The sequence below is a fragment of the Balaenoptera borealis genome (assembly GCF_965194805.1).
Source record: "Balaenoptera borealis genome assembly, chromosome: 5".
Classification (NCBI taxonomy): domain Eukaryota; kingdom Metazoa; phylum Chordata; class Mammalia; order Artiodactyla; family Balaenopteridae; genus Balaenoptera; species Balaenoptera borealis.
In genome coordinates this window covers 69,941,130-69,965,830 of record NC_138862.1, presented here as the reverse complement: position 1 = coordinate 69,965,830, position 24,701 = coordinate 69,941,130, and the positions used below count along the sequence as shown (strand labels likewise).

The 24,701-nt window shown below is 47.6% G+C and overlaps 1 protein-coding gene across 1 annotated transcript in view; it reads right to left on the bottom strand.

Annotated features, from left to right (window-relative positions):
• The window catches only part of LOC309628861 (kalirin-like), a 258,727-nt gene that overhangs the window by 26,060 nt on the left and 207,966 nt on the right, over positions 1-24,701 (bottom strand). Inside the window, exons 5-6 of the mRNA XM_082392348.1 lie at positions 12,830-13,022; positions 8,889-9,401 (exon numbers count right to left, since the gene is read on the bottom strand). Of these exons, the coding sequence (XP_082248474.1) occupies positions 8,889-9,401; positions 12,830-13,022 (706 nt within the window). The remainder of the gene's footprint in view (positions 1-8,888; positions 9,402-12,829; positions 13,023-24,701) is intronic.

Below are 24,701 nucleotides of genomic sequence, written 5' to 3'. Positions count from 1 at the left end.
GAAATCTTGAAAAATTTCCCTACCCAAAACAGAGATGCAGTTTGTTTTTCACTTTATAAATTGTACCTGAATGTCTTTCATTCTTCAAAAAGGGTGCTTAAGACATTTCTTCCAGGCTTCCCTGGTGGCGCAGTGGTTGAGAGTCTGCCTGCTGATGCAGGGGACACGGGTTTGAGCCCTGGTCTGGGAAGATCCCACGTGCCGCGGAGCAACTAGGCCCGTGAGCCACAATTACTGAGCCTGCGCGTCTGGAGCCTGTGCTCCGCAACAAGAGAGGCCGCGACAGTGAGAGGCCCGCGCACCGCGATGAAGAGTGGCCCCTGCTTGCCGCAGCTGGAGAAAGCCCTCGCACAGAAACGAAGACCCAACACAGCCAAAAATAAATAAATAAATAAATAAATAAAGTAGCTATTAATTAAAAAAAAAAAGACATTTCTTCCACTTCCCCTACTGGGGCAGAGCTGACATGTTTTGTTTTTTCTTGGACCACCTCCCCACTCTCTCCCCCCAACACACTAGACTCCCAACCCTAATCCCTGCCCAGTAAGCAATAAAGACCTTGATATCCAACCAGGTTCTAACCACTGGAGTGGTTACTATTTCTTAGACATCTTTTTCTTACAAGGATCGGGAATCAAATCAATGCTGAACCTGATTTTCCTCACACTTGCCCACATTATTCCCCCACCCAGTGCTTGGGCTGGGTACAGGTCAGCACCTAGCAGAAGACCTGACATAGAGCAGACGCTCAATGTCTGTGGACAAAGGAATGAATCAATGAATGTTTCTCTGCCACTTCTCCCTGTGCCTCATACAACTTCTCTGATCAGGATCCTTCTTTCCTAGCTCACTTAAATTGCTGTGGACAGAATCAGGGTGACAACCTGGATTATGGAAAGCACTGTAAACATAGTGTCCGTGTTCTCGGTTCCAAAGGGTCACTATGGGGTCCATAGTGCTATGGGGTCCACGCATAAGTAGAAGCCACCTATGACAATTCAGGCCCCTTCCGGCCCTCGTAAGAGACCTGGGAGGGAGCCAAGGCTGCCGTGCCCACCATTCCTGCCACTCCTCGCTCCGCTCTGCTCTCCACACCCACTTCTCACGCAGGCCTGGCGACCGCAGCAGACACTGGGGCTCAACACGCAGCAGAGGGAAGGAAGGAGAGGGAGAAAGGATGTAAGGAGGAGAAAAACAGCTTCGGGAAAAAACACGCACACATGCAGCCTGCAGAACATTGTGACTTGGATTATTTTTGGAATCTAATGTTTCTAATGTTCAAGGGGAGGAAATGAGAAAAAGCAAGTAGAGATTCCCAGGACCGGCAGGCTGGAAATAATACAGGACACTGTGTCCTCTGTTGGGCGGGACACGGACACACTTCCTTGCCCTGAGCCCAGTCAGCAGGGGGGTGGCGGGCGGTGGTTTAGGCCTCAGTAGGAGGAGGGACGCAGGAGCAAGGGGTACCGGGAGCCCTTCTCCAAAAAAAGCAGGAAATTACAAACCACTCAGTAAAGACCTTGCCCCAAAGAAGGTCGTAGTTCTTGGCAGCCTCCCTCCCTACACCGAGGGCTCAGGCAAATGAATCACAGAGACTTGTCAGCACGCCCCCGAGAGGCCCAAACAGTGTTTGCCCTCTTACCACAGCATCAGTAAGGACACAGGTCAGGTGACCACTAGCCTCCACTCCACCCCAGCCCCTCTGGCCACCTCCTAGGTCGCTGGCATACGTACCCTTTCTCCTGCAGGGCCGGGGAAAGGTAAGGCTGTGTGTGTGTGTGTGTGTGTGTGTGTGTGTGTGTGTGTGTGTGTGTGTGTGTGTGTGTGTGTGTGTGTGTGTGTTTTGGGGGAGGGGAAGGAGCCCCAGGCTCAGAGCAGAGGGCCCACCTTCCCACTGCCTACCTGGCTCTATCCCAGGCACACCTCCCAACCTCACCAAGTCTCAGCTTTCCCACGTAAAATGATGCTCACGTTCACGCCCTGCACAAAGCAGACGGGAGACCAAATGAGGAACCACTGACTGGGTGACTCTGGGTGGGTCTCTGCTCTGGGTCAAAGTTTTCTATGTAAAAGGAAGGGCTAGACCAGAAAATCTCTAAGGTCAGGGGTGTGAGAACACTTTAAAAACTGACATTCAAAAAATATTTCGTATTATAATGACGACAATGGCACTTCAGTTTGACAAATGACACTGCTGGCTCGAGGGGCGTGCGGGTTGGAGAGGTGACGAAGAGAAGAGGCAGTGAGCCAAGTGTGGGGCAGGGAGGAGGGCAGTGCACTCCCTCCACACGGCCCCACTGGTTCTTGTCACCCCAGGCAGAAGGAGGCTTAGGGTCCTGCTTTGGGCCCTGGGGAGTGATCAGAGCTGTTTATACCTCAGAGGGAAAGGGCAGGGAACAGCAGTGGATACTCTGCCCAGTGACAGGGCATCCTGGGGATGTCTTAAATTGCTCATACGGTTAACAGGACACACACAGCAAACACAGTAAGCACGTAACAGTGCAGTGCCCTGCTGCCTACCATGATGCTCTTCACCCAGTGGGCCCCATATTCATATTTTCTCAGGGTGACTAACATGAAAGTAACATTATTTTGTTTGCACAGACCTCCAAGAATATCAAAATGCACAGACATATTTCTTGGATGGACTGTAGGAGTGCTTCTGGCCACAAGCTTGCAAGAGAATAAGACAAATATGCTCTTTGCTATAATGCACAGCAGGAGGTGACAAGTGTCTCAGATGTAGCAGGTGATCACATCCCCCTGGGGAGAATCGCTTTCCTCTGTGGCTGCTTCAAGGACAGACACCGTTTTTCCAGAGAACTTTCCATGTGGCGGCTCCCCCAACCCTGACCCATCAGATATGATCCCAATTTGACCTGCGTGCTCCTCTCTTTTGCCTCACCCAGGGGCACCACACAATCTAGTGATCTTGAGAGACCCCATGAACCTACATCATAATTGCCAACTTCTGTCAAAACTCGATTCTTAACTTTATTCCATTAGGGATCACTGAAAATTATTTGGAGCAAGTTCACGTGTAAGGTAGCATGGATCACGCTCTGTGAGGTCTCAGCGGGGGGCGCCAGATGACTGAGGAGTAAATCAGGACTGAAACAGCACAGGGAGAAGGAAGGGAAGCCAAGGTCTAGGGAGCAGTGATGCTGGGCCAGGCAGGGGGCCAGCACCTCCACCCACATCATCCCATCTAATTCTCCTAACAACCCTGGGCAGCAGCTTGGGCTTTTTTTTTTTTAAGCAGGAAAAGAACTCAACAGATTATGGTTCTATTTGCTGAGAAAAGTTTCTTATTTTCCATCATCCCCCAAGGCGACAACCCTGAAGAGAGAAGAGCCAACTGTAGATATACAGGGGAGAATGAATAGCAAAAAAGGTGAAAATTCCTCTAGAATTGTTGAGCTGTAAAGGGGCTGAGACATCATGTAGTGTGGCAAGTCTCCAAGGAGGGGGAGAGGCAGGCACATTTGGCTTGGGGGGTTGGGGGGTCTTTACCAAACTCCTCTGGGGATTCTGATACACCCCCTTACAAGCCTATTGTCGACCACCACCAACCCCCCACCACCATGACCACACACACACGCTGCCACCCCACCTCCCCCACTGAGACACATTTTCACAGACAGAGAGGATCGACATGAGAACAGTGCCCTGTGCAATCAGGAAAAAGTCGAAAGACACTGAGCTATCCCAAACTCTTCCTCTTTGTTTTGTTGGGAACATAATTGGGGGTCAGAGGTTGAAGATGTGCCTGTAGTCTCCCAAGTGGTAAGTGGCACCCCAGGACACATCCGAACCCCCATTCACACAGCTCCATTTCAGCATGGACACGGCACCCGTGGGTGTGAACAGACTTTCACCATGCAAGGGTGAATATGCAGGAAGACATTTAAAATTAGGTTCTCCACAAACGTATGGACACTAAGGGGTGAAAGCGGGGGATGGGGGGTGGGGGGGGTGGGGGGGGTGGGGGTGGGATGAACTGGGAGATTGGGATTGACAGATATACACTAATATGTATAAAACGGATAACTAATAAGAACCTGCGGTATAAAAAAATAATAAAATAAGATTTAAGAAGTAAAATTAGGTTCTCCAAAGGGAGGTTTCCCACAGGTGGCGTGGTAAGGGCAGCTATCAAGGCCAGGGTCCTCTAAGCAAATGAGAGGTTCTCATCTGGGCAGGTACCTTGGTCACGGAGGAGGTGGGCACCTAAATATCCTCCCAAGTGTGGTGATAAAGATCTTGTCTTGGATGTGTTCCACCTGAAACAAGCACAACATGCTGTATAAACTGATAATAAGCATAATTCCAATACTGGAAACCCACTGGATAGCTGTGTTCATTCTTTCACAGGGGCTTCTCTTACAGGAAGTGGGACTATACTCTCTCTTTCCAGAAGGGCTTTGGGCAAGATTAGAGGGACTCCCAGGTAAACAACAGTATAGGCTCCTTTATTCAGAAGCGAAGTAGACAAATGTTCCTCCATCAGTTAAGTCTAGTTATGCCCCAGAGCCCTTCTAAGCACTTCTCCTTCCCTACAAAGACTGGAAGATTGTGGGCCTTCCCCAGATTAGAAGGCGGATGGTGCAGCAGCTTTGGTATTTTCTGATACTTATGATTGGCATAAGCACGTAGATGGGCAGCAGGAGGTCACAAAGGCCGGCATCAGGATGACAAGGCTGGTTTCCTACAGTTCATGGGAGGTAAACTTTTCCATCTCAAGGTCTCTTCCAGTTCTACCATCCTAAGATGTGCCCCAGGCACCCAGGAAGGGGGAGGGAGCTAGGGAAGACCCTCCACTGAGCAGCACCCATCCTTCCCTTTTCCAAGGGGACATCTACAACGAGTCTACTTAATGATGCTTAACACCACAAACTGGCCCCTAATGGGAAAGAGGCCTCCCGTCTCTCCTGTAATGGGATGTTGAGTGCAGGGCGGACACCTTCATCACACAGGGTCCACTGCAGCAGTGGGGGCAACTGGCTGTGAAATGGAGCTGCAAAGAGAGCCGTAATCTGCGCCTGACTAATGAGGAGTGACTGGCCTGTGCTCTGTGAACACAGTGGAGGACAGGCCCATTAGTTACAGACCAGAGGGCCCAGGGCCCAGGCAGCGGTGCTCATCTTCCAACAAGATGCATGGTGCGTTACTTGAATCACCTCTGCATTACCCAGCCCGCCCACAAATTGCTCATTAAGGCTTTCCTGTCATTCCTGAGCTGCAATATTCCCCTTCTCTGAAAACTCCCTAAGCACAGAGGCTGTGCCTAGGACAGTGAGGTGCACACAGCAGACGTAAGTAATAATAAATTGATGACTTGAATAGGACTTGATGACAACTTGCTGCTCCAAGACAGAAACTCTGGCTCACTCATCTTTATCCAAGTGCCTTGTTTTGGGCTCATGACAGCTGCTTGGCAGAAGTTTATTAAATGAATGGGTGGCCTGCTTTATGAATTATCTGCAAAACAGCGTCCCTCCTCCCTCAATGCTTAATTGGGAGAGAGAATGGCTCCTTCCCCACCACCCCCAAGATGAGGGATGCATGCATAGGGTCATTGCAGAGGCCGGGGGAAGGTGGGGAGGGGTTGTTTCACTTCCCAAGGCCAGCTGGTAAACGGGGAGCACTGGCCATTATTCAAGGCCGGGGAAAGACGCTGTCACCCACAGGGCCAGAGGGGAGGCTCTGTGCCCACCCCTTTACAAAAATAGAAGCTGGGTGATCATCAGACTCCTCCAATTGCCAAGAGCTTCCCAGATCTGGAATTAAAGGCCTCCGACAAGCCTCCCACCAGAGGGGAGGCTAAGACGTGGCTCATGCAGGAACTATTTCCTCAGGCCCTTGTTTAGATGAGGATCTGCACACACAACTCCTACCCAAGCCACCACCCTCCTCACCCCCTTTCCAAAACACCAAATAAGTCAAGGGCTGAGGCACTTAGTTCTGCACAGATATTTTAAATTAATCTTGAAGCAATTTAAAAGGACTGTTTTCCTCCCCTGCCCCTCACCCAGCACATTTCTGTGGCAGCTGGGTCAAGCCTGAGCAGCATTTTCACCACTGACTCAATATCGAAATATTCCTGGGCTGCCCTCTTCCCATCGGCCTTTTACTCCCTCTGTTTTGTTTTAGATATTCTCTCCCCCACCCCTCCCCCTCTACACACAAGCACGCGTGCACACACACACACACAAACACGTGCACAAACATGCATGCACATACACGTCTTTTTAAGGTATGAGCACAGATCCTAACTTACAGTCCACGCACAGAATTCAGGGATCATGGATTCGAATAGGGAAAAAATACGCCTTTATTTTTACTCACCTCTAACTAAAGTAGAGCATCCTCTTCAATTATGAACAGAGGCAACAAACTTCATTAATGTTACCAATACTTGGGCCTCTGACATCAATAGAAACACACACATTCTCATATCATATCAGGGTTGTTTGTCCTGAAATGTCAGTTTTGGTCATCACTACTTCAAAATTATGGTAGTTATAAGACTTCAAGTCCATCTTGTTGTTTAACATGTTCCTAAAGAAGCACATATGTTGCTATACTTAAAAATTTTAATAACTGTATTTCAATAATTATTTTCCAAGCCCATATGTTATTTTGTACATTTATAAATATTATTCTGAGAAGGGGTCCATAGGCTTCACCAGACCAAAGGGGTCCAGAGCACAGAAAGGTTAAGAGCCCCTGCTGTCGTATGAGCATTAGAAGATGGGATCTGAGATTTTCCCTAGAGTCATCATGGGCCAGGGGACTCAGGGGCTAACCAGCAGCATTCAGTGGTAGCGTGAGGCAGACCCTGGGAGCGGTGGGAGAGTAGGGTTATTGGATAAGAGCTTGGGTGGGCTTTGGAGGCAGACAAAATACTGGCTCTGTCCAACTGGCAGTGTGATCTTGGGCAAGCCGTTTCATCTCTCTGAGCTTCCATTTCCTCCACTATGAATTAGGAATAATAATATACCATACAATTCTCACGAGCATGAATTGAGAGGATATATGTGTGGCAGCAACTACTGCTTGGCTGGCTGGCACCTGGCTGACTCTAGGTCAGCCTTCCCTACCTGGGGGCTTCTGGGGCTAAGGTATGTTATGTTGTTTTGTTTTGTTTCGGAGATGGGCACTGTCTGTGCCCTATGTTGGCTTCCCATTTCCTGAACTTGAAGAATGCAGTGAAGCGCCTCAAACTCAGACACATCTAGGCAGACCTAAGTCCCCTACCTCCTCTTCTGTCCCGGCTCACTGAAACAGGCACTCAGGCCAGGATGCTTTAAAGCAGATCTCCTGCCCCAGAGCAGCAGAGACCTCAAGTGAAAAAGAAATGTTCCAAACCTTTCCAACACTGGTCACAGGAGCCAAAGTACCTGCCTCTGGGTTTGCAGAGCAGCCGGCTCCTGACCTGGTTGTCTCTCCTCACTTGGATATGAGATGGGGATTCTGTAGTCCAAGTGCCTGCAACCCCAAATCCAGGCCAGGCCAGGGTCAGACCCAGGCTGCCCGGCCACTGGGCAAAGAGCCCTCAGAAAGGCCAGAGGAAACCTTGCAACTCCTAAAGTTGTGCAAAAACTCCTTTACATACATGTCTCTCCCAAACTCTGGCTTAAATGATGTTCAAAAATTCTGTTGTAGAAAGGGGCCATGCACTCTTAAAATTATACCTATTGATTTTCATGTGATTATAAATTATAAAAGATTGGAAAGCACAGAAAATTTATACAGAGAGATTAAAATCAAGCATAAGCCTTGCCCCTAGAAATCAAAACTATTAATATTGTGGTGAATTTTCTTCCAGCTATACTTATGTTAGCACGCTTACATAAACTGGGATCATAATTATATCGTTTTATATCCCGATTTCGTCACTTAAACTACCTAGAGACATTTTCAACATGGGCTCTTAAAAGACACAAAACCATTATATCAGACGTTGTCTGTAAAACTCACAGGTTACTGAGAGTCATGGTATTCCTACGAGTGGTATTGTGCATTTAAATGTATTATTCTCAGAAAACTGGTAGGAGAGCCCCTTTCACTCTTCTTAAAGTGCACGTAACAGTAAACTCTCTTCTTTAGCTTGGAGAGCATCTAGAGGAGATACTTTTGCATTCTCAGCAAAGAGGCACTGCATGGTATTTTCCTTTTTCACTTTCTCATATCTCCCTGATAAGGGGAAAGCTTTGAAAATTCACTGCTGGAAAAATATCTTGCTTGACAAAGTGTGCAGCAGCTGAGGGAAAACCTCCAGAAAGAAGTGGTAGGGCAGGAAGAGAGCCCTGGACTTCAAATGGAAGACAGCTGGATTCCTGTGTCAAGTCTGCCACTGCGGCCCCAAGATCAAAGAACACCCACCACCAGCCACCTCGAAGGACCAAAGGGGCTGCGTAGACTAAATGAGACTCTGTATGCGAAAGTGCTTTGTCAATAGTCAAATACACTGCAGGGCAATAACCGCTAAGTCATGTTGTGGTGGCTGGTAACAGCACTGTTACTTCTGTTGCTCAGCCGGCTTGAACTATGCACGGCACGCCCTGAGAGGGGCAGCGTCCGATGGTGCAAAAGCGTGGGCTCTGCAGCCATGCTGCACCTCCTAGTTTGGCCGAGTTATTTAGCCTCTCAGTTTCTTCATCTGTAAAATGGGATGATGATAATACACCTAGTTCACAGGACTCTTGACAGATTAAAATAAGTTAGTTTACACAAGGTGCACAGAACAATACCTGGCACATAACGAACACTCCACAAGAGGAGCTTTAAAAAGTTGGACTAGCAGTCTCCGTCATTCTCCCTAGAAAGCTATGCGTGCCCCCCCCCACCCCAGCCCTGCTCAGGTTTGGCTGGCACCCTCCTACCTTTTCAGCATCCTGCTCGAAGAGCCGCAGCTGGAAGCACTGGTCCAGTTTGAGCTTGCGCACGTGCCACATCTGGTGCAGGTGCTGCCGGGTGGAGTGCAGCTTGTCCAGGAGGCTGGTGATCTTGGGCACCAGGCTCTGGAAGTCGGCGCTGCCCGGGATGCAGTTGCGCCCTGAGAAGCCGTCGCCGCAGCGGATGCACTGCAGCAGCCGCTGCCCCTCCCGGTCCAGCTCCTCCACGGGGGCCTTGAGCACCTTCTTCTTGAGCTGCGTGTGCTCGTCGATGAGCCGCCGCGAGCCCTCCACGTCCACGGGGAACTCCTTCCGGGCCAGCATCTCCTGCAGGTCCTCGAGGCGCGAGAGCAGGTGCACGGCGCTGTTGAAGAACTCCTCCAGGGAGAGCCGCAGCTCGATCCACTCCTCGTGGTTATACTCCAGCGAGCCGTCGAACTCCTCTGTCAGCTGGGAGGGGTCCACCAGCTTCGTGAGGCCCTCCACGGACACCATGCTCGTCTGGGAGGGGCAGACACAGAGAGGGAGACTCAGGGATGCTGGGGCAAGTCAGGGGAAGACCCCGGGGCAGCCGTAGGCAGAAGAGAGAAAGTCAAGGGGAAAGGCCAAGATAAGTCCGTATAATAATGACCACAGCCTGCCTGGAAAAGGGCAAATGGGAGAGCATGCAGCCCCCTGGTCAGCTAAGATCAGCAGTTTCAAAAGACCGGCTTACTGGTTCAAAGAGCCTCTCCACCTGCTCACCATTTGCCATTGAAGGGAAGACTGCCTTTATGTTCCTACTGCCCTCATCTTCCTCCTTCCCATCCCCAAGTCTGCCACAACACGGCTTAGGACGCTAGAATCAGAAGCTGGAAGAATAGACTGAATCTAATTTTAGGGGGTCTACTTCTCAATAGCTTTAAAACCTAGGATATCCTCATGGTTGGATTAAGCAGTGTGGGTCAGTCTTGGGCTGCAAGGGTCTCAGAGGCGATCTTCCTGCCTCTTTCCACAAGCAGATGCCCTTCTCTGATGCAGTGAACAAACAGGGCTCAGGGGACAGGGAGCCTGGGCCCTCGGCTTTCTCTGAGCCCCACAGGCTCTTGGAGAGCAGAGTGGAGAATGTTTGTCTCCAGGACACAGAGCAGCAAACGACGGCACAAGCAACCACCCCAACGTACCAGGAAAGATTGTTTCTTTCCTACAGGATTTCTTGATTCTCTCTCCTGGAGAAGGAAAGGCTACTAGAGAAATATCTGGATTCAGGGTCCAGCCCTACACTTACTAATTGTGTGAACTGGGCAAAACTAAGTTCGCAGAGCTGTTGTTTCGTCCTCTGTATAATGGAGATAGTAATGCTTTTCTCCTAGGGCTGTGCTGGAATTAAACTTGACAGTGTGTAAAGCACCGAGGGCACCAGCATGGAGCACGTGCTCAGTCCCTGTGAGGGCTTATCAGGATGATCTGAAGGCTGCATCCTTACTGGAACCCTTAAAAGCAGTTCGTCTCCCTCTGTCTTGCTGCTCTCTGAGCATCGCCTCCTGTTCTCCCTTTTCCTTCTATCTCCTTCCAAAGGCACAGGAAGGAGCTGCCTATGTCTCATCAGAGTCCCTTGGGGAGTTTAAAAAAACACTGATGCTCAAAAAAAAAAAAAAAACAAAAAACAAAAAACACTGATGCTCAAGCCCCACCCCTAGAAACTCTGATTTAGTTAGCCTGGACTGGAGCTTGGGCATGGGTAGTTTTAAAAGCTCCTAACGTGCAACCAGTGACACAAACCTCTGCCGATCTAGATCCCTGCAACTCAAAATGCAGCCCTCAAACCAGCAACATTGGCACCACCTGGGAGCTTATTAGAAATGCAGGATCTCAGGCCCCACCTAGACCTCCTGGGTCAGAATGTGCATTTAACAAGATCCCCAGGAGACTCTGTGCATTAAACCCTGACAAGCCCTGTGTTAGAGCCCTTTCCCCTTTGAATTTGGCTCAAAGTTTACCACTTCCAGGAAGTCTCCCGTGATTATTCACTAATTATTCATTAAGTATCTGCCACTGAACAAGCCTGGACTCTCATCTCTGTAGCACCTACCATCTCGGTCTGCACTAAGTACTGCATCTGCTCTTTATAAAACACTGCTTCATAAATATTCTTCCGAGTTGGAAGCCCCCACCTCTGTCTCCTGCTCTTCTTGTTTAGGAGGCAAAGACAAGCTTGCTAAGTTTGGGGTGAAGGAGGTGCAGGGAGATGGGAAAAGCTGGGCAGCTACGCTGAACCAAAAGTTTCAAGACTTGGAAAGATTGTTTCCAGTCGCTTCAGCTAATAAATTTATAGGCCTGTTGTCACCACTTCTGTATAAACAAACCAAAAATACACAAAGCATTTATTTCCCTACAGGACTCCTAGCATTGGGAAGGGGTTCTGGGGGAGCATGAGAGTTAACTGTTTTTACACCAAGTCAAATTTCTCGTGTTGTTTACACAGAGAACTGCCTCTCAGGTGGTCAGGTTGCTGTGTTCAAATCACAACCTGTTGGGGCCACCACCCCACACAAAGGCGCTCCCGGCCCCTGGGGACAAACGTCTGGAACGAGAAGTTGCTGCTAGATTAAGAGCAGCTCTGCCTTTCCAACACACACGTACACAGGGTTCGTCCTCTTGCAGATGGGGGCCAGAGTTCCGAGAAAGGAGAACAGCTCGGATTTGGCTGGAACAAAGGTTCCTAAATCATCGATTTAATGTGTTGTCATTAAAAATTCTCAGCGGACACATATGGCCTCTAGAAAAATCAAGTTAAAGAACATGTTTTCTCTGAGTATAAAAGTAATACAAAATTGTCAAAAGAAAGTAGAAAAACATAATCCAGCCACCTCAAATAAAGCACTGTTAACCATTTTCATGTATCTCTCAGTCTTCCTCTCCATATACTATACTCTTAAAAACCAATTTCAGATTATATTGCCCATACTGTTTTATAACATCTTTTTTTTCCCTAAATTTTAAAAAAATTTATTTATTTAATTTATTTATTTTTGGCTGTGTCAGGTCTTCATTGCTGAGCGTGGGCTTTCTCTAGTTGCGGCGAGCGGGGGCTACTCTTCGTTGAGGTGCGCAGCCTTCTCACCGCGGTGGCTTCTCTTGTTGCGGAGCACGGGCTCTAGGTGCACGGGCTTCAGTAGCTGTGGCACGTGGGTTCAGTAGTTGTGGCGCACGGGCTTAGTTGCTCCGCGGCATGTGGGATCTTCCCGGACCAGGGTTCGAACCTGTGTCCCCCACATTGGCAGGTGGATTCTTAACCACTGCGCCACCAGGGAAGCCCTATAACTTGTCTTTTGAAAAACAATATATCATGTGCATTTTTCAATGACACTGTTGTTCTAAATATGATTTTTAATGGCTTCATAGTATTTGTGTATTAATGTTGCCAAAATTAATGGATATTTAGGATATGAACTATACATATGTGCATGTATAGATATGCATACATGTAAATATTTGTGTATACATATGTGTATATTATTGCAAAAAACACTGTGATGAATATCCTTGTAGACATTTTTTGTTTATAGTTATCATTAGTTCTTCACCTTTCTGTTTTAATTTTTATATTAAAAATATTTTCCTAGAAGGAGAATTGAGAGATCAGTGGATATAAACTCTTTTTAAGGCGTTTGACCCAAATTACAAAGTTACCCCCCAGAAACAATTGCTCTGATTTACACTCACCAGTAGTAACAGGACTGCCTAATGACTCTGTGCCCTTGGGACAATCTCATGAGCCTCTTATTCCTTCTGAGACTCTCACCGGCAAGGCCACAGCGGCCAAGGAATCCTGAATTACCAGCCCCTGATATGTTGGGGATGGTAGGAAGGCGGAGAAGTACAGGTGAGAAATGGGTGGGTGGCAGAAGGGGAAGGAAAACGGGAGCTAAGAGAGAGGTCGGCCTCACCTCGAAGATGAATTTGGAGCTGCCAAAGTTGGTCTTCTGTTTCTGCCAGAAGTTGTCGGGTTTGATGATGAGGGCCACATGGATCTCGGCTGGAAAGGCTTCCTGCAGCGTCTTGAGGAGCGGCTTGATGAGGTCCCACTTGGAGCCCCGCATGTCGATGATGACGGTGAAGCCACGTTTGCACACGTCCTCACTGTGGGGAGGTCAGAGGTCAGGCACGGTCACTCAGGGCCGCTGAGACTTTGGAGTACACAGTCAAAAAGCATCTGGAAACCTGCATTCCTCTTTATCTGGACCAACCTTCCAATTTCACGCCAGGTCTCCTGGCTGCCTTCCAATCCAACTCAAAATGTACTGCCTCAGAAAACCTTTCGAGATTAACCCCATCTGACCAAGAGCATCTGCCTTCTCCCAGCGCTTAGCAAGTAACTCAGCTGTCCCTGTAGTCAGTTGCACTTGTTGGGACGTTTACAGTTTCGGTATTCACTATTATGTTTGATTTTCTTTTAATTCTTGTCTCTCTCTCTTGCTCCTTGGATGAATCATATGTTCTCCATTTGAATGCAAGCTCTCTAGAGTCAGGGATGCTGCTCCCTTAGATCTGCGATGGACAGTCCTTGGCATGAATGCTGTCCTTCCCCGGGCCCACGTCAATGGCAGCCACTGCTATGCTTTACCACTGAACCCAACCTGGGCCAAAGAATCTTTTTCAATAAAGGGGTCTAGGCCGATTCTACCGATTGATTAGAGATGGTACACAAGGTATTGATAACATCACTGTATTTAAGATGTATTACTTGTAGTTCAAATTGTATGTCAACTTTGAAAAACTCAGATTGCCGAGCCATGCTGATTACTCTCAGATGGCCAAGGGTGGGACTGCTTAGAACGGTGGATGTGGTCCCGTTGTCTCGTGTACTTCCATTATAAGAGTCAGGATATAAAAAGGCACATTTCAGGAAGTTAAGACAGGGGAAACTACTCTTGAAATCAAGGCCAAATGAAGTGACAGTGACCAACTTGAAAACCAGAAACTGATAGGGCTAAGTGAATCAAGATGTTGCTACATAACTTATTAAGTAGCAAAGTTTATTTAAACACTTGGACTTTATAACTCCTAAGAATTGAAAGAAAAAAAAAAACAAAGATCAAAACAGTTATAACATCTCAATTTGGAAGAAAGTCTATGTTTTGGTAGTTAGAGGGCTTTCCTTCTATCCTTCATTTATTTAACCTGTGTATTTATTTTCTAACTCAAAATAGACTTTGGTTAATTCACATGTTTATATAAATACTGGTGTAGCATTTCCTTAGGTTGTTTGGCTTAATTTCCTATTACCCAGACTGCAGTAGGTTAAAGCCCTGTGCATGTTGCATGCCCCATAGTCATGCACCACCGCCTACCAATCGCTTATAGCTACTGCAGGCAAGGCCACAATGGGAGGATTTAGGCTGCAAAAGGAAACAAAACCCTGTTTCAGGCTTCATTCTCAAATCTCAGCCAGTGATGAAAGTGTCACAGACTTTTGAAGAGACCACAGCTCCTGTGACTGTGTGAATGTCTCAAGCATAAGGCAGCTTACTGGGCCTCCCAGTTACACAGGAAACTCCCCAGGTGAGGAGAGACAGTCTTTCCATTTCTTCTTGTTGACACAAAGGATTAGACTCAGCAAAGGGGAAAGCTGACCCTTTTGTTTCTCCACAAATCCTATATCCCAAAGGAAAGGAGTTACCTCTTCTCCTTCTCTGACACTTATTGAGTCAGTAAGTGGCCAGCGTCTTCCATAAATAATTCTCTCTACCTTATTGTCTGAAAGCAATGTGCCTTTTTCTTAAATTACAGAATTTCTTTCCCATTATGAGAAAATACCCGGTAATTATATTAAAGTTAGAATATTCAAAAATCTGTATAAGAGATACTAATGGTAGGGATTTATAATACTCGGGCCTATTTCCTTCCAGTCTTTTTTGTATATGCAATTTGCATACCATATAGTGTTCTACCTTTCATTATAACACAGAATTGTTTCTCATGTCTAACATTTCTTTGAAACAGTTACATTTAATGACACATAGTCCATCTAATACCTACACCACAGCTTTTTTAATCATCCTCATTATTGCTTTACAGAAGGGCACATCAGCTTATATATCTACCAGCAATGCTGAGAGTACCCCCCGCCACCCCTTTACTGTATCCTCATCAGCACTAGTCACTGAATTTTTTAAATCTTTGCCAATTTTCCAAGAAAAATATGGCATTACATTTAAATTTGCATTTCTTTGATTACTGGCTATAGCTTATTGGCCTATAAGAATTTCTTCTGTGACTTACCTGATCATTTCTTTTATCTATTTTTCTATCGCGATTTAATGGCTTTTCTCATTGAGCTTAGTTTCGTTTAGCCTGACTCACATTTGTTGCATACCCACTTATGCCAGGCACTGCACGGTGACTGTGGGCCTTCCCTTCCCTTAGAGATGACCGACTTCCTTGTTTACCTGCTCCTCAGGCTCCATCGCTGTTACCAGAATTGTGCTGACATGACAGAAGCCTGTCCCTAACAACATAGAGTCACTGTTGCTACCAAGAGCTGGAGCTTGACTATCCTAGCATCTAAATGTGGTCATCAGGAATAGCTTACACTCTATTAACGAATGAATTCTGACAACTAAAAGAGAAATAAGGTACTAATACTCTCTAGGAAGTTCGCACTAGCTCAGGAGATGGGGAAAGAGGCCCGGGGGCTGAATGCTGAGAGATAACCTAATTGGCATCTTTCTGTGAAAACAGCTAATCTACCAAGGTGCTTTCTGTGTTTGGTTTGAAACAAGGAACATAGCTGGAGGAGGGAAAAGAACTTTTTTATCACATACTTATTGCGCCAGGGATGGTGGTTGGGCACTTGACATATGTTATTTCATTTTATCCTCATGATGGATAAACTTGGCATGGTTATCCCCATGTAAGAGACGATGACACTGAGGCACGGAATTTGCCTAAGGTCACATGACTGGTAAGTACCTAGCACAGAGTCAAAACCAGGACCACTGACTCCAAAAGCCCAAGCTCAGGTCACTATATAATGTGACCCACCATGTTGCCACTACGTGTGGTGTTTTTGTGACTGGGTGTGGGGTGAAGGGTCATGATGAGGGGACGAGATTAGGGAGCTCATAGGAGATGGGGGAAATTAGGGCAAGGAAGCCAAGTGGATGACCTCCACTCTGCAGTCTGCACAATCACAAAATCATAGAAGCAAAAGAGCATGGCATATTCAGAAAGTTCAAGTAATTCACTTTGGTTCAGGCACAGGGGCGAGAGGCAGAGAGTGATGAGGAACTGCTGTCTGAATGCTTCAGAGAGCCCTATTCTGGGCTCCGACCCTCCTCTTGCACACCCTCCCCCCAGGGAACGAGGACACTTGACAGAAAGAGACCATTGCTGCCCCCATCCTTTTCTAGACCAAGTTCCTTGTACCTGAAACCCTAAAATTCTCAGCTCAAAGGCCTTTACCTACTTCCTTGGCCCACGTGTGCCTCTCTCCCAAGTCCAATTCCTCAAGGGTAAGGAACACCACCAGTATGAGCACCTCGGCCTGAGGGGCAGCAAAGAGCTGCTATTTGCAAGGATGTGACTAAAACATGGATGTGTGAGCTGGGTGTCCGCGTGCACGCGTGAGGACCCCCGCAGTGGGAGACAGAGCTGGGCTGTGAGAAGGTAGGCAGAGCACGAGCCGAAGGCAGAGCTCCCTGTACTGCCAAGTTCTAGCATGGAACTCAGGAGTCCAACAAATCTGAATCTGAAGCTGGCCTCCTAGGTCGCTGTGAAGACATGTTTGTCAAGGTGGTAGGGTAGAACACATTTTATCTAACAGTTCGTTAGCTTGCTGTATTAATTTTCAATACTTAGACATAGGGTATGTGAGTTTCCATTTGTACTCTTGCCCTGTCCGGGCATTGCAACGGTAGAAGCAGGGCTTCCAGAGAAGAGGCAGGAGTGGAAGCAGGCCTCAAGTCAGGACGCTTCTTGTACGATGGCAGAAGCGGTGCATTTATCCTAAGGGCAATCAGGAACCACTGAAGGGTGTCATTCAGGGATGGAACATGAGCAGGTGATTTGGGGAGATTACCCTGCAGCTGTGCAGAGGGAGAGTAAACCAGGGTCAAGCAGACTGAGCAGGAGAACAGAAGCAGAGAAACCTCCTCCTTCGGACTAAAATGCCTCTTAAGTGAAGTCTTCCTTGGGCCACCCGATTTATAGCTGCAGCTGTCACCTAGCACTCCCTACCTCCCTTCCCTGATTTATTGGTCTCCTTAGCACTCATTACCATCTGGGTCATGTATTTTACTTATTCATTTATTGTCCATTTTCCCTCACTGGAAAGCAACCTCAATGAGGGCAGGGCTGTTTGTACTGATTTCGCTACCCAGTGTCCACAGTGCCTGGGCCAGGCTAAGATTCAATACACTGAGGAAGGAGGAGTGGTAGTTAAGGGTATGGAATCTAGAGCCAACCCTTCTCGGTCTGAATCCCGGCTCCATCATTTACCCATCAAGAAACCTTAGGCAAGTTACTTTTAACCTCTGTGCTGTAAAATGTGAATAATAGTAACTACATTACAGGGTTACTTTAGAGGTTAAGTTTGTTAATACACATAAAGCACTTACAATGGTGCCGGGCACGGAACTGTACTACGTGAGTCTTAGCTGCTGGAGGAGACATAGTTGGTGTCCCCCCAGGGCCCCTTTATTGACCACTGTGCCCAGCTCCCCACTCCATAAGTGTTGCAGCAATCAGCTTATGCCTGAGACCATGTCAGGAGACTTACCTTTGGCTGATGGGTGCACTTTTCCAAAAGATGCCTGGGCAGTTATACCCCCGCCCCAGAGGGGCCCATGCTTCTCTTATACAGGGGTGCCTTTCCCTCAAGGCGGGGTAACTCTGAAGTGTGACTTATGCTCCAGGGCCTTCTCACTCCCCCAGTCAGTCTCCAGCTAGACTTCATCTGAGACCACACCCTTGCTCAGTCCTGCCCCTTCCTACTCTGCTCCTCCAACTCCCTTACGAGTCTTTCCTAAAGATCATGCCCTTAATAAATCATCTGTACCTGAATCCCTGTCTCAAGAAACACAGCCACAGTCATACATACATAAATTTCATACATATATGAAATTCTGAAGGCAATTTGAAATATAGTCTGGAGATTAAAAGAGGAATCTGGGTGGTAAATTTTGACTTGGGAGTCATACTGTGCCTGGCATATAGTAGGTGTTCAATAACATTTTCTGAATGAATAAATCCATGAACTGTGGCAGTAGATATGCACAGAAGTGGGTGAGATCACCCAAGGAAGACAAGTAAGATGAAAAGAACCTTCTTCTGAGTCCAGAATAGAACTGATGGGCATATCACTTTTAAGAGATGGGAGAAGACAGGAGATGAGCCTGAGGAACAAATGCAGAGAAGTTAGATAAAACCGGGAGAGGAGTGGAAAAGAAATGAGGGAGGAGAGGATTTCAGGGAGGAACTACAGCGTCAAATGATGCAGAGAGGTAGGTCATTAGCTGAGATGAGAACTATTGCACTTAGGAGCTAAGAGGCCTTGGTCCGGTTGGTCAGGGCAGTATCAGTGGCTGCTGGGGCAGGAACTGGTGGAGCAGGGAAGCAGTCTTCCTGGTTGGTCTCTGAGATGATGGGAGGAAGTGTCAAGATCATCAGAGGTGGCATTTGGTGCACACCCTCCCCTGGCCCTGTCTCCCTGACTCCAGAAACAACCAGGGTCCACACCCTGCTCTTTGGCTACCCCCAGCCCCCCTCTTCCCCAAGCCTCCATGCCCCCAGACCTCCCTTCCTCTCACTCAGTGTGCTCACATGGGGAGCAGTTGCAGCAAACCAATTTACACTGGAACATAACTAACAGGCAGCCTTCCTTTTCCCTTTGGGTTATTTACCTTTCCAGTGATATCTCTTAACCCAAATTAAGTTTTCAGGTGCAGAATTTGCATTGTGTATGGTGAGGATGGGAGCACAGAAAGGTGAGGATTGGAGCAGCAGGCCTTCGAATCCACCTAAGGAGGGGAAAGGAGGGTGAGCGACCCTCTCCATCTCCCACGCCCCCTGATCTAGAGAGAGGAAGTCACTGCACCTTCCCCCCTGCCCCACTAGTTTCCCAACTGGGGCTTGAGACCTGGGCCCCCTTGGCCAGCTTCTCACCCTTTGTGATAAATTACGGTCCCTTCCAACTGTGAACTGTTTCATAGACTCTCAGGGGCTCCCGGGCCCAGGACATGATGTATACTGAGTGACTGGAGGATTGACCAGATAGTTCTTGTACTCAGTTCTATACCATTTACTCTTTTGTTCATTACATGTCACCAGGGCTGTTTTCACTCAGCAAGCCCGTGTTACCTCAAAACAGCATTGGTGCCACTTTATGCCGATGCTTCTCAAACTTTACTGACTTCATCATCACCTAGGACCCTTGTTTAAAATGATGATTTCAGCAACCCCTTTCAGATATTCTGATGAAAATCAGTCTGGGATGAGGCCCAGGAGTCTCCCTAGGTGATCCAAGGACAACACCTAGACTCTCATAGGTGTGGTTTGTGAGAGTTTAATGATACACACTTTGTCTACATCAGATGAGGACCGGCATTAATAAACAGGAGGTAGCACACAACTGTGCAGTCAGAACAATGCTTGCAAGGTGGGCCAACAGCCTTGTTATACAGAAGTCTGTCAAAAATGTTAGTGGGTTTCTCTCTCCATAGCCTCATGCTGTCTTGAAGGGAGTCACTTATTGCAAGCCCAGGCTTGTGGGAGTTCTGGCCTTGCAGTGCATTTCTCTGGTTCTTTTTGCAAAGACCGAGCTCCTCCTCTGCGAGCCTCGAGAGACTTACCCTGAAGGGCCAGGTGGCTGCCCTTCCCAACATAGCTATCTGTGCTCAACCAGATGCCCGCTGGAGACCTGCCTTCCCGAGCTTCCCTCTCTACTTCTAAATCGCCATGAAATTACTATGGACTTCCCGCTTCTTATCATACTCCTGACCTGGCAGCCTCATTTAAACTTCTGGGCAAGTTCTAGGTGCCTTTCTGGGTCCCTGTGGGTCCTGCCCACATCTGATGCCCCAGAGTCATCTCCTGACCCACTGGGCTGAGAACTCTGTGAGGACGGTCCCAGGTCTGGAGGCCCTCCATGGTGGACAATGAGGAACCAATGAATAGGCATGTCATCCCTGACCCTTTGTACTCCTAGCGGTGCCCCCCCATGCTAGCAGAGATCACAATTTAGCAGCCCACCGTTAAACCCAGTCCCCCAAAGTGGTTTTATTAGATACAGTTGTTACTGTGGTTTATAACACTTTCAAGTGCCTTTGGAGGAAGCCTTCAAGTGCCTTCATTCACATACTCACATGACCTGTCTGCTTGTTGGCCTGTGGATTTGCCTCCTCTGTCTTGGCCGTTGTTATTTCCCAGTCCTGTTTGGCACATTAGAAGACTCAATGGCCTTAGCTCAGGGAGCAGGGATTAAGGTACCAGTGTCTCGAGCTAAAGGTTGCTCTGGGACCTAGACAGCAGGGCAGAGTACCGGTTGGTGACAACCTCAGGCCAGGGCTTCACCCTGGGTTACAGGTCTGGCCTCAGGGACCCAAGTACCACTTCCCTGCTCCCTCAGCTCCTCCCCAGGTTCCCGGCTCAGTGAAGCTCAGATCATCTCTCTGGGATCCATCCAGGCCACATCAGTGAACCACACTGGATACTTCCCATTATCATCTGGCTAAGGGGTCAGATTCAAATGCCACCTTCTCCCTGGGGTCTTCCCTGATCTTCCCCTTGCCAAAACAAACAGCATATTATCCACGCCTCTATTAACATCGTTATTAGTCCTGATGTTGTGTTATGGCCTCTCATCCCTCTATGCCTGTGGGTTTGCCCACCTCAACCCCATCTTTGCCTAGACAACTTCTACTTACATGACTCTTCCTCCAAGGAGTCTCTCACTGATAGACCCCTGCCCCATCCCACTCCACCCACACTGGGATAAGGGCTCTTCCCATGCACTGCCATAACCTTGTGCTTACTCTGCATGGCAGCTATCATGTGTGGGGGAACTACAGCCAGGCTCTGGCTGATCAATTTCTGTATCCCTTACAGGGATTTATATGCTTTCATGATGAGAGCCTAGTTATGAAGGGGCTTCATAAATAATATGGTGTCATATAATAATATGACATAAATAATACGGTGTCCTATAAATATATTATCCATTAATTCATTAATTTATTCATCTAACAAATATTTATTGAGCACTTACTTTGTGGCTGGCCCAGTGCTAGGCACTAGCGGGAGAGATGGACACAAGACATTAGCTAGATAAAAAGAATAAATGCAAATTGTGATAAGTCTTAACAACTTATCAGGTGGTCAGGCCACTATGAGGAGATGAAATATAAACAAAGACCAAAACTATGAGAAGGACCTAGTTAAGGGAACGCTGTAGAAAGACTAACGCAGCAGAGGGAACAGCCTATGCAAAGGTCCTAAGGTGGAAAAGAGCCTGTATGGGGGCTGATTCTCCATTACAGTACGGAAGTGGGGCAGTGAAGTCATAAGCGAGCAGGAGACCAGCAGCCAGACCTGGCTCTAAATCTTGAGGAGCTCAAAACCTTAAGCTGGAGAGAAATATAAAACGAGAGCCAAACTTGGAGTGGCCATTTTTTTAAGTTAAAATTGGACATAAACATACATTAATGATAAAGCTCATCTTATTGAGCACATGAGAATCTATGCCTGCTAAGCGTTTTATATGCATTATCTTATTTATTCCTCACATGAAACTCACAAGTAGCTGCTCTTATTATCCCACCCTACAGTTAAGGAAACTGAGCCCAAGAGCGGTTGAATAACTTGTTAAAGTCACCAGAAAAAGGTAAAATCATATTTGAATCTAGTCTGATTCCAGTATCTGTCATGCTACCTTGCCTCAGAGAGAAACAGAATGCTTGAGCCTGAAGAAACTTTAAAGCTTACTCCTGCTAATCCTTCATTTCAGAGCCGAGGGCAGCAAATTCCAGAGGAAGGAATTTGCTCAGAGTCACACAGTTGGGTGGATGTTTTGGGCCATTTGTGTCAGACATCCAGTTGTCAATCTGCCCATTTCAGGTCTTCTATTAAGCCACAAGAACTCTGGAACTGAGACATCAAATAATCTGGTTTGGAGGCTCAGGGTATACTGTTTTGAGTGCTAAAGCTCCTTCCCCAGGAATGAGGAAATCCTGTTCACTCCAGCAGCACAGAGATGGCCTGACCCCATTTACCCCAAATCCTGTGATGCCATCTGAGATTTACCCCATACCTATGAATGTCTGGCAGATTCTCACTTGAAACAGCTGTTGAAATAAATGTAACATCGATCCATCCCGGTGGCAGGTGTGGGAGCAGCGATCGGCAATGAGCACCACGCCGGCAGACCAGGGGAGGGGGCAACGAGGGTTTCTGCTTAGTGTGTGCTGCTGGGGGCTGCTCAGTTGGTACTAGTTGCGGGGTACAGGGTGTCAGAATCCTCGTGTTGGGGGCCCGGGAAGGCCCAGCACTTGGGCAGCGATGGAGCAGAAGTAGCTTTCAAATCAGACCTATTCGCTAAGTAGTCCAGGGAAGGAGATAAACTGAACACTGAGGTAGAGGGCTGGACTTGTCGCTGAGGAGTGAGCGAGGGACAGCAAGGACAAGACAGATGGAGGACTTCCGGCTGCACGAGGGCAGCAGGGCCCTGACACACACAGCTCCGGTCCCCCAGGAGCAAAGAGGCCCAGCAATGCAGGATGACCTGGAGGGGTGATGAAGAAGTCTTACCACGGTGTGCGGACAGTTTACCACAAGCAAACAGAAACCAGAAAATGGCAGAAGGAAGAGTAGCCCCAAGAAGTCGCCCACTTCGCACTTTCCCTAGAACTGCGCTGTACCCATGTCTCCCTGAAAACATTTTATGAGCTGAATTCTCCATTCAGAATTTGAGGAACAAAAAATGTCCTTGGAGTTCTGAGGAGAAAATGATGCCCTGACCCATTTGTGCCCGAGTTCTCATGCCATTCTCAGGCCATGGGGAGTCCATGGCTGTAGGGTCCAGATTTTGTTTCAATACTTTGTCCATCACACTGATCTGTGTTAACCTGTTTTCTGCTCCTTCGTGCTATTCTTTTTTTTTTAACATCTTTATTGGAGTATAATTGCTTTACAATGGTGTGTTAGTTTCTGCTGTATAACAAAGTGAATCAGCTATACATATACATATATCCCCATATCCCCTCCCTCTTGCGTCTCCCTCCTACCCTCCCTATCCCACCCCTCTAGGTGGTCACAAAGCACCGAGCTGATCTCCCTGTGCCATGCGGCTGCTTCCCACTAGCTATCTATTTTACATTGGGAGTGTATATATGTTCGTGCCACTCTCTTACTTCGTCCCAGCTTACCCTTCCCCCTCCCCGTGTCCTCAAGTCCATTCTCTATGTCTGCGTCTTAGCAGCTCTCTGCTGATTGCCCCAAACTGTACCACACCCACTTTCTTAAACAACCAGAAATCAGCAGGAGGTAAAGTGTTAAGCCACATTAGCACCTGCTTTAAGCTTTCTACTTGTATAATCAGAAGCAGCAAAAACAAGCTGGAGGAGGCAGTGCCTTATAGAGAAATGAGCCACTCAAGGGAATGTTGTGTGGTGAGTGAGTGAGAGTTCAGTCACGCAGACAGTCCTCAAACTCATCCTGCACAACGTGGAGGCTCCTGTTTGGCTGGATATGGAACGGAGAAGCGGGGGGTTCAGATGGGTGGGAGGGCTCCCGTGCCTGTCCCGTACCTCTTGGCAGGCTCACACATGACTGTCCACCATCAGCTGGCTTTCGGTCATGAGGCCATTCAGCTACCATAAAACCCTCTTCAGAAGCCATGTTAATCCATCCAGAGGCTTTCGTATGTTTCGTTTCTTGTTTTTTGTTTTGTTTTGTTTTACTGGAAGACACTCTCTGTCTACTTTTCCAGGTCATGATTATTCCAAACAATTTGTGTCTTTTCTACTCATTTAACAACACATCTTTTGCCTCTGTACCTCTGACCTGTGATACCGGGGCTGGGGGGCAAAGGTCAAAGCTGATCCTTTATCCTAGATTGAAGCCTCAATCCCTTCTCTGTAAAGTGGGGAGACTCTGACTAATTGGTCTGGGGTTTGGGCTCAGCATTGTTTAAAATTTCCCTGGTGATGTGAACATACAGCCATGGTTAGATGCCACTACAGTAAAGGTTCTGGAGATTTCCTTGCCCATTTCCAGGTCTAGGATCTCCCCCTTGCCTGTTCCCCACCCTCGACTTTACCAGAAGCAAACCCAACTCTTGCCCAGTCAGCGTGCCAGGGAGACCGCACAATGGAGTCCAAGTTAGGAAGGTTTACATTTCCCACCGCTTTAAAGTCTGCTGCCTAATTCCACCCAAATGAAGCTGTTTAAACAAACAAATTAAAAAACTTTGATTGCAATTGTGCCAGGGGCAAGGATGTGGCTGATTCTCTTTTGTATCACTGGACAGAGTGTGGTAAAGACTCAGGCCTCAAGATTATTCCTGAATCCCAAGTGTGGCCGTAAAGCGACAGGTCCGTGGCCTAAAAAACACAGCAGGACTTCTGCACCCAATACTGACTTGGGCTCAATGTCATCTTTAAACAAAACACTTTCTAAAAATCAAGAACCAAAAAAGCTCTGAAGGAACAAAGATTTGCCATCCTGCAGATAGTCAAAGGAGCATGCCACAGCCTGAAGGGAGCTCCCAAAGAGAGCTCCAGAAATGGGCTGGCTGATGCAGCACCAAGGTAAAAGGATGCAGCC